We start from the raw sequence: 13,214 nt of genomic DNA, 5'->3' as shown, positions 1-13,214 counted from the left end.
GTAGTTCTAGGTAGCAGAGTATCAAATATGATAAATTTGCTCAGTGTTTGTCCAAAAATTAGCTATCAAGATTTTATTATTCTGAACTGCTTTAGTGGGTGACAGTTGAGCTTCAGACAACTGCAGACTTACAGAAGGAATGGCCATTCTAAAAGTTCAACTGTGGCTCAACATTTTCCCTTTTTCTTACAATTTCTGCAGTTTCATAGCATTTTCACGACATTTAGACTGTTACTGTGGTAGCTATGATGCATTGTAAGTTTCTACATAAAGGCATAAAAGGCAGACAACAGTGCAGGGTAAGTCAGGCTCTAACAGGATCAGCCAGCAAGTGGAAATGACTGTGGAGAAATCTTGAGTCTACAGCATAGATTAGAGCCAGAGTCTGGCTACCCCAGGGCAACGGAATGGGGCAAAGTCTGGGTGCAGAGAGATGGGAATACTGCAGCCACGCAGTCTCTTGGCAGAGATGAGTCAGTGAGTGGGTTGTGGCATTAGAAATCAGATATTGACTTACTTTTCTCCATCTATCTCCTAGATAAACTTGGTGGCCTAGAAAAATCACAATGATATATGAATTTAGACCAGAATTTAGAAATTCAATTCTATGCATGATAGTAGTTAAGTGTGTCTTTAAGTACTGAGCTACCATCTTATCAAAGCACCATACCAAATTCCCAATGGCTCTGTGAAGCAGAGGTCTCTACAAATTTGCCTCAAATAATTAAATAATATATAAAATATTATTAAATAAATATAAAAATAAATATAATTACATATGTAATATATTAATAAATTAATATAAACATAAATATAAATATAAAAAAATTAAAAAATAATTTGGACTGCCTCAAATAATTAAAAATCCACCTGTATCTGCAGTCAGCACTACAGGGATTGGATGACAAAGCTCATTAATTTCTTGCTTATTTGCTTTTGATAAATACAGGCCATCACTTGAATTCAGAAATGGTAGAAATAGCCTCCTTTCTTAAACTGCGTGGAGTCATTACAATTCTTAATGTATTTTGCATTTGTGTTCACTATTTTTGTGAATAATATAGTTATTGTAACATAATAACTAGGTGCAAATACAGACACAAAACCCATATTTGAAGCAAAGATAACATCAAACCCTAATCATTTCTGACTTAATAGCAGTACATTACAACTATAATGTGATTACACTCTGGTTTTGCTTTTCTGTGCCTATCAATTCATGTAAAAATAAAGTTATTATGTGCCTGAGTATAACTATGGATTACAGATAAATATATAACTAAGAACAGCTAGATTAAGAGCACATTGAAGGAGAAATAATAAACGGCTATCCATGTAACTTTCAAATTTCCACTTCAGTGACTTAGATATAGTTGTATGTTGTAATTATAATACACTGAACATGCATTGTGATTCATTAATTTAGTTACCCTGCTTTAACCTTACGGTTAACCAATTCTCTTTTATGTTCAGACAGTATGAACAGCAATAGTAGTCCTATGAAAGTGTAGACAAATGGGGAATTTTCTGTACATCAACTATCATTTTAATTTTCTATGTAACCTCAGAGTAATAATGAAAAATAAGTATATATTTTACAATAATAATAGGTTAACAATAGGCTATTTACAGGTTATTTTACAGATATTTATAATAGCTTGAAAGTTCTCTTTATGGATCTTTTTGTCTTCCATCATGTTTTCAGTTCAATAGAGACAATGAACATTTTAGATCACATGCCAGTAAGAAACACCATTAGCTGTGGCATTTAGAATGAATAGTCTTAAAAATTTAATAAAATATACTGTTTACTTTTACATATTTTGTTAAGTAACTTCCAGTAGAAACTGAAACTATCTTACAGTTAGGATGAATTAATTATAAACTTTTTTAGTATTTTTGCATGATGCTTTAGACAGGCGTTGGTTGTTATTTGGTTGTTAATGCTCATTGATTACTATAACACATAATATTGTAAATATGTACTTCATTTAGTTAAATAATGGCCTTATGCTGAGTGATTTCTTGTTCTTGCTTTTCATAGCAGATTTTTAAATTAAATGAGTAGACTGTGTTTTTCTATTTATTCCATCTGACTTAGAATCATGAAATGTTGCCAGTAATTCCAGTAATCTCTTCTACAGTGAGGTTGCTAAGAAAATTGCCATTTGGTACTGTGCAGTTTATAGTTGGAATTCCCATAGCATTTAGGTGTGCAAAAATTAATATCCTTTTATATCAAATCCAATAGCTGTTACTGGAACATTTGGAGTGCCTTGTCTCAAGACACGAAAGGTCACTGAGGATGACAGTGGTGAAGCGGCAAGCACAGTCTCCCTCAGGAGTTTCCAGTGAAGTTGAGGTCCTCAAAGCTCTGAAATCTCTGTTTGAGCACCACAAGGCTTTGGATGAAAAGGTACAGTATGGAAAGAAAGCTTACTAAATACTCTCTTTAACTTACGGAATTGTGCCTTATGATGCAGCAGAGCATCTGTATTGTTTATTTGCTTCTTGGAATATGTTCTGTACTTACAGCATTTACATGTGTCCAGAGGAAACCATAAGAATGTATGACCACTGCACTACCTATCTTTTGTAGACAACAGTGTTGATTTTTCAAAACAAGCAAATCTCACCCCTACCAGACATGCTTCTCCTATTTAGCAGTACATAAGGATGACACCATGTAATTTATTGTCTTTACAATAAGCTTTTAATTTATTGCTGAGAAAATGTGGGTATCTCACATTTTAAAAAGACACAAACAGAATAAAAAGGCAGAATGAGATGTTTCTAACTACATAAATGAACTTGCCTCTTAAAAATTTTAAAAGGAAAACCTCCTAAATTTCAGATATGCTTTTATCATTTACTACAGAAGCATAGTGTTTCCTTTATAAGTAGTGTAACCTAAAACAAGTAGTAGATCCTTCACTGTAGAATAAAGATAAAATCCATGCATGACAACTGTACCTATTCATGATAATTACAAGGGTCTTTCCACTGGATTCCTCATGTATCCTCTGCTGGGAAGACTTTTGTGTGGATGAAGCTTTGTACAACTAGGTGGTATCACTTGAGCATTGTTTACATGAATTCAGAAATCCAGTTGATGTCTAGAAACACTGTATTCAGAAGACGATGCATCTGAATTAGTTAAGAAGTGCCTCAAAACTACACATTCAGGGAGCACGTGAGAGCCATTGCTCATGAGTAAAGAACCTAGTACCTTGTGGGGTTTGTCTTGGCTGATTTGCTTGCTCTCATTGCTGCAGCTGAGTTACTTCTCTATTTGAGATGCTTGGGAAAACAGAAGACACATTTGTGTAGCACAGCACCCAAGACCATTGACTGCAGGGTTGATCTATGTTTGTATAGAACCAGTTGAGTGGTCTCACAGTAATAAATTTAACATTTCCAAATTCAAAGATAAACTCAGAAAGTTGACCATATTTAAGTAATTTATAGTAATATTTATTTTCTTTGGTAATAAAGGTGTGAAACACTGTGGGTTTTTGAGTCATACTGGGTTAACTTATAAGGTTCAAAGTTAAATTAATTTTACGCCAAATCAAAACTTAGTTTGTTTTTAGCCAAATCAAAACTTATTTTGTTTTTAGCCGTAGCTTATAGTTATACATTCTATTCAGCTACATGTCATGGAAGTAAGTTTAAAGAAAATCTAGGAAAGAGAATATAATGACTCTTGCTTCTGTAGACAATTTATTGTAATAAGCTTTTAGATGTCGTTAAGATTTACAAAATCCTGTATTAAAAATATCTTTTGAGGACTGATAGGGTTTATGGACTGAGCTTTGATCTTTTACCCAACATTTTAAGCACTGATAAAATTATAGAGCAGGGAGTTTTCCTGCTTCTATACTTTTTGACACTATGCTGGATACATATGAGAAACAAGAACTAAACTTTAAATAGATTCTGATTATTTAGCAGTTATGTACTTCTTACACATTTTCTTTTGTGAATGTTTTAGTGTTTAGGTACTATGCAGTTCATTTTACATCTGATTTTGAAAATTATTTTACAAAATTAGATTGAAGCTAACTATAATATTTATGACCTATATCTCTGGAAATTCTGGTGGGTTTTTCTAATGTAACAGGTTAAAATCAGTAATCAATTAAGTTCAAAATCTTGGAGTGACACAGGTAACACATCTTATCCATGTAATGGGTCTCTGTCCCAGTGGTAATGACAATTAGCAACGTAGAAAACTCAGCCATCTGCAGTTGTATTAACAGGAGATTTGTTACATTATAAAACAAGTTTTAAAATAAATTGGCCAAAAAGACTCTTTCTTATTTGCTATTCATCTATGCATTAACCTTTTTAATTTTGATATAGTAAATCATACTTTAATTATAACATTTTACAAAATCAATTAAGGCAGCAGTTTAATAAATTAGTTTAAAATAATTGATTATAAACCTATCACATATTATTTTCAGGCACATATCCTGTATGAAGTTATGTATTTATGTTAGTGTCTTTCTTTAGAAGAATTAGATCAAAGTTTGTATGCCATCCAGATATCTGAAAATATAATGCTATCACATTATGCCATACATTGTCATCTTGACATTGAGGCTTCTACCCAAAAATAATGGAAGTAAAAGAGACTGCATACATCCAAATGTGCTGAAAAAAATACGGGCTTTGACAGAAAAATTACATAAACTAGATTTGTTTCAGACCCTTCAGAAGTAAGATATTAATCCATCTATAAAAATTCATTGAAGTCACACAGAAACTAGTAAAACAATGTAGGTTCGACTTCCTAGAGAACATCTGGCCCAACTTCCTGCTCAAAACAGGCACAACTGTGTCAGATTGCCTAGCTGGAGTTTCCATTGCTGAGTCTTGCACCTTGTCCCTCTTGTCCCATCACTCTGTATCTCCAAGAACTGTTTTCTCTGTATCTTCTGGTTACCTAGTTGGAGATAGCAAAAAAAAAATAAATATATCCTCTGAACCTTACCTTCTTAAGTGTGATGAGAGCCAACTCTCTCAACCTCTTCTCATATGCCCTGGCCAGGTCCAGCTTGGTGGGCCTTCTTTGAAGTCTGTCAGTGCCCTTTTATATACGGAGGAGCCCCAGACCAGGTGCAGTCTCAAAAGTCTAGAGGGGAATAATTATTTCACTCAACCTGCTGACTGAACTCTGTGGCCTTATTCACCCCTAGGTCATTCCTCCAAGACTGCTTTCTCTTCCCCAAGCCTGACTTGTGTCTTGAAGTTTTTCCGTTCATAGTAATGGAGCCACTTGGACTTTGTGTCACTGATCACAAATCTCTAAGCTTTGTAGTCCAGCCAGTTTTCTACGCACTATATGATCCCCTTACCCAATTCAGATCTCACCCTTTTCTCTAGGGTTAAATGAAAGACCTTGCAGAAAACCTTGGTAAAGACAAAGTGAAAAACATTCCCTGTTCTCCCCACATCCATTGAGCCAGTCATCTCATCACACAAGGCAACGAGTTTGGCCAGATGTCATTTGACTTTGACAAAGTCATACTGGCTCTTCCCAATTACCGTCTTGCCCCATATGTGCCTGGAAGTGGCTTCCGGAAAGATTTGCTCCATAACCTTCTCTAGAGTGGCCAGCTTGTACTTCCCTGGATTTTCACAGGATAATTTCTGCCTTTTATAATGGTGGTCACAACACTTGTAGGATTTCCACTCATCGGGAATTTTTGAATGAAATCAAATGAATACTGGAAACTTTAATTTTTTTATTCACAAGAATTGTTGACATTGAAACCAATAATTTAGCCTTTGCAACCTTGAAAAAGCATAACAAGATATTTTCATAAAAATGCTTGCCTTGTAAACTCAGAAAAATCTCAAGAAAGTCTATCAATTTTTCCTAAATGCAAATTTTCTTTCACTTTCTCACTTCCTACGCTTAAACATCTCAAGGTGTTGTAGCAAATTCTGCCACAAAACTTGACTGGTCATGCAAGGATTGCTGTGTACACCATACAAGAGTTACAAAACCATCCTTATTATTCTAATGAAAGTCAATGAAAAAGACAAAACAGACTGGAAGGTGGAAAATAAAACATCAATTCAGGGTTCGTAGTTCCAAGGAGGACTGCTTAAGTGTAAGGAAAACCAGGAATGATACCTTATTCCAAATGACCTATTGTCTATATATTACATGAAGTCTATACTTTGCCTTTATCTTTTGTCCAAAAGACAGATCACCATAGAGAGCGGTGTCACAATGTATTAAAAAGAGAAAGCGTGTCATTGACAATTATTTCAGTGTCCAACAGTTCTTTCAGCATCCCTTCACCCCCTGTAGAGTGAAATCTTTTCATGAGCTTCCCCTGCTAGAATGCCATTCCTGTGTGGCTAAACCATATATATAAATCCTAGTGAGTAGAAGGTAGTAAGAGTATGCTGTCATTCTTACTTCATTGTCCATAATTGTCCATATGAAATCCTAGCAGAGCCAGACAACCATCTTCATAGTCTGCTCTGGCATAGTCACAGTGTGTTTTGTGAGAATTTTCACTTTAGGATTTCAGGATAATGAATAAATATATAAATATTTAGTATGCTATGTGTATCTCAAATAAATTTCATTGTGTCTCGTTGGGTGAGTTGTGTCACAGCAAATAAAAATTACACGAGCTATATTATTATTGTTTAGAAATTTCATTTGGCATAACCTCTACATATAGTCAAACATCAGTATGTATCTAATGATGCTAAAATATTTAGAAATCTGAAAACACTGGCCATGGACACTTCTGCTACCAATTCTAGATTTTCTTCATGTTCAAAGTTAAATTCAGTAATTGTTTTTAGTAAGTGTAAGGTTATGTTATGTCTAACAAACAAAAGGTATTAAAAGAATTGAAAGTTTTAGACACTAGAGGTTAGAACTGATTACAACTGGGAGTGATGTGAAATTCTGACTTAACATTTCTAATAGCCTTTGCTGTTGCCTAAGGCACTTAAAATCTGTGGCTGTATTCATAGGGAAGATAGCCTGTGTGGAAACTTAAATTAATCACCCCGACCTTCTCAGTGCTTCAGTTCCCAATGCCTTCTCTTACTGCTGCTGCTATCTTTCTTTGGTTTACTTCATGCAATGAAAAGTTTTAGAAATAATGTAAGACAGCTCTATGAAACAATTTGAGATATTCTATATGAATATACATGGAATAGTTTATAATAAAGAAGATAAAGATGAGATTTACTAGACATCATTAGAGTTGAATAGAAAATACAAGCTCAGATTAATTTCGTGGTTAGAATATACACTGAGTATAAGCGTAGGTCAGGAAGTACATATTCCTCATATGCAAATAAGGAAGAACAAAAATTAGAAAAATTGTTATTTTATTTATACCATTTTATACCTATAATTAAATTCTAACATATACCTGACTATTTTAATGCAGACATTTTTTGTATTTTGCTTTAAACATTGGGCTCAACATTTAAGCATTTGGAAAGAAGAAACTGTTTAAAGCAACTTCTTCCCCAAACAGTATTTTTGGTTGATGCTTCAAGAGAAGAGTCTAATCAATCTTCACAAAGGAATGAGACTACCAGGTGTTATTGTCTTAGCTAAGATTAAAAAAACAAAGGGTTCCTTACGACTAATTCATGGCAGAAAAGTATATCTGATATTCTCTCAAATAAAATCAACCTGTTCATGTGAACATTATCACTATCTTTTTATTCATTAGCAGGTAGCTAGGAGAGCTTTTATTCGATAGTCTGTTCATGAAAAAATAAAAAGATTCAATGGTAGCATTTGCAAGTCCTTTTTAAAAGCTCTTTGTGGGCTCAGATCTGGAAAGAATGAAGAAAGAATTTGACAGCAAGGGAAAAAGTGGGAAGCAGTTGCTAGGAGACAGAGAAAGATGGGTGATATTTTGCACCAACAGCAGTGCTAACATGACATTGACTATGTTACATTTCAAGATAATGCGGTTGCATTTAAAAGCCAGAGGAATACGCAGTCATCTGGGCACATGTTAGAGGATGTATCCAACCCTTTGCTTGCTGTGCAACCCTTTTAATCAGCACTCTGATAGGAATCTGGCCTTGGAACATGTATATTATAGCATGTTCTGATAGATCAGGTGACATCTGATTCCTCTTACTTTGTGAAAGTTTGTTTAGTAAAGCTTTACCTAGTGCAAAGAAAATAGAAATACATTGAAGGACCATATGAAATTTAAGTAGTGTGTTATTTCTGAAGTGATAAACACGGTCTCACTAAGATAATGCTTACTTTTATGAACTGTAGTTACTTACTGTCTTTCACTTCCAGAAGATAAATAACATAATATTCTGATCGCTAATTTGCATTCATCATATGAACCACACACATACCTCCTCCCTCCATATTATCAGATAAAAATAGTTTGCAATTGTTCCAGCTCCTTGTTCTCTGACAAGGTAGTGGCCAGCAACAACACCTTTTCCTGGACCTCTCAGAAGTGAGGATGGTTCTGTTTGCTTTTATTGCTGTAGCATATATCTGAAGAGGAAATCCAATACAAAAGTCTTTGCAATACATTTGTATATGGCTTTTCAGTCTTTGGCTGTTGCCCTGTCTTTAGATTCTAAGGTTATTAGATACAAACTTAGAAAGTTCAGGAAAACATTAGTATAATTACTAACTGGGAAATGTTGCTCAGAATAAAATATTTTCAAAATAAATGCACACTGCATATGTTGGTGTGGCTTTTGTAGTCTTTCCTGGAATGTAAATGACCAAACCTGAAATCTTTATTTAGCTCTTGTCTTATTCCTCCAGTTTGTTTTGAAATCAGTTGAAGACTGAGAAAGAAATTTAATGTGAGAAATTAAGTTACAGTTATGATATGTAAAATGAAGCAGATTACTCCTTCAGATCAGAACACTGATTTAGTATTTTCTTTCTTGTTCAGTGATAAAATCAAAGATTTCCCTCCGCTTAAACAAATAGTATGTATGTGATTGAAAATGAGGAATTAGTTGCAACTTTTCCAATGGAAAATGTGAGTGAATTAGTTGTTCACTGGGCAGATGAAAGGAAAAAAAAGGTCTCCTGCACCAAGGCACAGTTGCTTTCAGTTCCTTTTGCAGCTCTTATACTCACAGAACAATGACCACTACAGTTTTGATTAGGTCACTATAAATGTTAACTGTGCATGTAAAAAGGAGGGAAGGCAAGACAAGGCAAGGCTAAGGAAGCAGCTTCCAGCTGTTGCTCTGTGTCACACTGGTACTGTTCCATGTTACTAAAAATGTTCCTTGTTACTAACAAATAAATAGGCCAAGAATGAAAAAGAAACTTATTTGAATATAATAGCTTGATATTCAGAATGAAGATGTTAATTCTCTACCTATTTTTTTCTGAAGTGCCATGTTAAAAAAAAATTGTCTCCTAAATTTTCTTTTAAACAAATGCCTATTATTTCCAGGGAGTGTTTATTTCAGGCTTTAAAATGTCCATATAAAACCTACTCAGCTTCAGTTCTACAGTGGCACAATGTATAAAGATTAAGGATAATTTTTCTGATCTCAGCTCCTGTGGGTCTGTGACCTCAGTAATGTTGGCTAGTTGGTTGCAAATTCTAACACTATTCAAAGTGAATGCCAGTGGTAGGCATACTATAACATATTTTTTAAACATGCATTCCCATTTGTAAAACACTTAGGCTTTAATATGTGGGGGTTTCAGGAAACTTACAAAAATTTGAAGTAAAATTACCAACTGCAGTCTTCTGAATTTTCTTTCAATCATCTTGTCCCCCAGCAGTGCTTACAGCCAAGAGGACTGAAGCCAGAAAAATGACTGTCATTTTTCCATGGAGTTTTTGCATCTAAGCTCATCCATTAAGAAATTGTTATCTGCCAGCTCTCACTGTGGTTAGAGAAATTGAAATGAGGTCTCTTGAACACAGGACTACACCCCTCACTCATAGGATATGGACTTTAATAGTGAAGAGCTAGTAAAAGAAATGGTGGTAAGAGTAGCAGAATACAGAAAAAACGTTTTAGGATCCACAGAGGAATTCAGGGAACCACTGGAGAGGCAGAGAGCATGATAGGGGAAAAGAGAGAGGAAAGATGCAAGTACCAGATAGGAGACTTGTACTGTCTTGGGTCTGACTGGGAGCAGGTCATCAAGCAGCCCTTGGAAGCTGATAAAAGAACTGAGAAAATAATACTGGTTTTCAAGCAGAATATGATTTTAAAAATAGGAGATAGGAAAAATGAAGAAATACTTTCTCAGCTATTCAAACAATTGAAGTTTTTCTGTTACAAGCAGAATAACTAAAAATAATTAGATGAAAAATATGAATAAATTAGAATTAGTAAATATAGTATTTCAAATTAATTTTCCATATACCAAGTGTATTAGAATTGAATACTAAAAGAATCATATAAAATGACTGCTATGATAGCTTCTGTGCTACCATAAATCTGAAGCTTTATAAGGACATTTTCCAAGAATTATGTAGCTCAGTTTGGAAAGCAAGCTTTATGATTAAAGGTTCTTTATATACATTTTTGATGAAAAAAGTACAAAAATTTAATAAATAGTAAAAATGTTTTAGGTTCCATTGAATATTTTCGCTGCATACTCTTGTTCTGTTGTGTAAAACCCACTGAAACAGTCATGAATTTGTAGTAATTTTCACTCTTATCACTGCCACTCACAGATGACTCAGTCACTCCTACCTTAAAATGACTTAAACTGTGTCAGGTGAGGAACAGGCACAGTCAGTTACTGCAGCTCAGCTATTGATTAGATAGTCACACCCTATAGGAAATGTCCATTTAAGCTACAACATGCATCTTTGGGAATGTTAACGGTTTATTTTTTTCAATCTTATAGGGCTGAAGGAATAGAGGGAAATTAATTGATCAGAAATTGGACTAAAAAGTTGAGGATTCTTTCTAATCTTTAGAGCATCTTAGTATTTCATATACCTTAATACTCTTCAACTCACTTTTCTTTTGCTCCTTTGAGTAAATCACTTGTGATTTCTGATCTGTTAAGGCTAGCAATATTGTTTAGTATATAATAAAATCATAGTTATGTGAGGATATTAAAATAATTAATGTAATAGATGAAATATGTTTTCATTTTTTGTTTCTTTTAATAAAGCTGAAGAATGTAAAGAGGACCAAAATGCCTCAAAGTCCTGCATAAGCAACTATATTTGCATTTGTTAGAAAGGCTGACTAGATTTCATTTTTAGCATTCATTTCCTGAATATGTATTTGACCTTTAGGTTTAGTTTTAAAGTTTAGTGAGCATGTTCTGTTATAGTTTTGCTAATCTTTTTTTTTTTTAAGTTTAAGCCATTCTTGAGTTGTAGTGAGTGTATTTGCAAAATTTCACTTCTATCAGTAGTACTAGAAACTAAAGTGTGTAATGAAAATTCATGTTTATCAGATTAAGAGGTATCACTGGCAAAAGTATGGAAGCATTAGTACATGCACACCTTGTCAGGGATCTTCTGTATTTGTCAAGCATGTGCAAACAATTGTATGTACATGAAGAAGTACTATGTTCCGTTGTAAGGTTTTTGAAAATTGAAGGGTTTTTTTTTTTTCATTTTTGAAAAAATGAAAGGTTTCCATTTTGCTTTGTTTTCCAGCTACATCTCTTGGTCTAAGAGAATATGCTAACTTTCCGTAGAAACATTGCTAATAGCCTTAAACATCCTTGGACCATCAGCTGGAAGAACATTGCTTCAGTGTAGCTGGAATGTGCATAGAAGTATATCCTGAGCGTTGGCTGATGAGCCAAGTTGTAATATGAGGTTAATGTCAGGTGCCTAATGAAGTTGTAGATTAGGAGAGGAGCTGCTGTAGGCTCCCTTCATAGTCAGGAGGAAGAATCACCTGTACCCAGCACTGAAAGTCACCGCTATGTCTGATTTGCTTTTGATTGTATTAGGACACTGGTGACTACATTGCCAGCTTAGGTTATCTGTCGCTACATGAGCTGATGGTGAGCCAGAGTACTCAAACAACAATAATATGTCTTCAGAGGTATTAAATGAATATAATAATTCATACTTATTCATAATTTCAATGCTACCAATAATAATTGAGTAGATCATACACATCCTTGGAACAGATTAGGTCGTCTATGAAACTGGCACGAGCACAGCCATCTTTTCTGCTTATGAGAGTATATCCTGTTTATGACTTTTTTCAAAACCAAAACAAACTGCATGATGATATAAAAAATCTTTAGTATGTGTGCCTGAAGGCAATGCTGCAAGTTATTTTGTAATGAATTTGTTGAATCCAATTGACATGAACAGATTAGTTCTCTTCCCATGCACTGGACTTAAAACATCTGCAAATGGTTTTTTTTCTTATTCTTTGTAAAAGATGCTTGTAAACAACATTTTATTTTTATTCTGTGTCATCTTAGAATATTTGCATTTGCTGTGTATTCCATAAAAGTGCAGGCAAACTGGAACAGCAGTATGACACTTCAAGTTTGACACGTATTTTCATGGGTTTAGTCTTCCCGTGGTTAGGTTTGAAAGTTTACAGCACTGTGTGGTCTCAGGCAACACACATGCCTGCAAACAGACTGACAGGGCATACAGTAGTGCATATGGCAGATTATATATTCTTTAAAGACTGATAGAAGTTACGTTACTGCACATATTTTGATTTTTCTTCTAGGTAAGGGAACGACTGAGGGTTTCTTTAGAAAGAGTCTCTGCACTGGAAGAAGAACTAGCTGCTGCTAACCAGGAGGTAACACAAAACACTTTCTCCCCTTTTGAGGTTCAATTTCTCTAATACTCTGTCCCTTGTGTTCCCTGTCACTTTTCTTAAAGCTCTCAGGAAAAAAGATAAATTGCATTGTGAATAAGCTGCTCAGTGAGGCTTGTTGAAGGTGGTTGTAAGACCTTCTTTTTATTCTTTTATTCCCTTCTTCTATTCCCTTGTGAGCAAGCCAAAATCCAAGACCTAGTGACAGATTCCCACATTTCTGACTGGCCGTGAAAAAAGAGTGAATCAACAGATACGTCAGTTAGTATAAGCAATTCAATAACCTGAATTCCTGTTCTACTATAAAATCAAGTAGAATACACACATACATATATATGTATATATATATATATATACACATACACATATTATATAAATGTTAACATTGATGGAGGAAGGATTATGGATGACTTTGAAATTTAAGTTTC

At 34.4% G+C, this 13,214-nt stretch overlaps 1 protein-coding gene across 1 annotated transcript in view; it reads left to right on the top strand.

The window, feature by feature from the left end:
- PPFIA2 (PTPRF interacting protein alpha 2) overlaps positions 1-13,214 on the top strand; it is a 331,712-nt gene that overhangs the window by 198,223 nt on the left and 120,275 nt on the right. The window contains exons 5-6 of the mRNA XM_031047954.2: positions 2,252-2,416; positions 12,694-12,768. Of these exons, the coding sequence (XP_030903814.1) occupies positions 2,252-2,416; positions 12,694-12,768 (240 nt within the window). The remainder of the gene's footprint in view (positions 1-2,251; positions 2,417-12,693; positions 12,769-13,214) is intronic.

The sequence above is a fragment of the Melopsittacus undulatus genome, chromosome 5 (assembly GCF_012275295.1).
Source record: "Melopsittacus undulatus isolate bMelUnd1 chromosome 5, bMelUnd1.mat.Z, whole genome shotgun sequence".
NCBI lineage: Eukaryota > Metazoa > Chordata > Aves > Psittaciformes > Psittaculidae > Melopsittacus > Melopsittacus undulatus.
The sequence above is the reverse complement of the archived record's forward strand: the minus strand, read 5'-3'. Positions and strand labels throughout refer to the sequence as shown.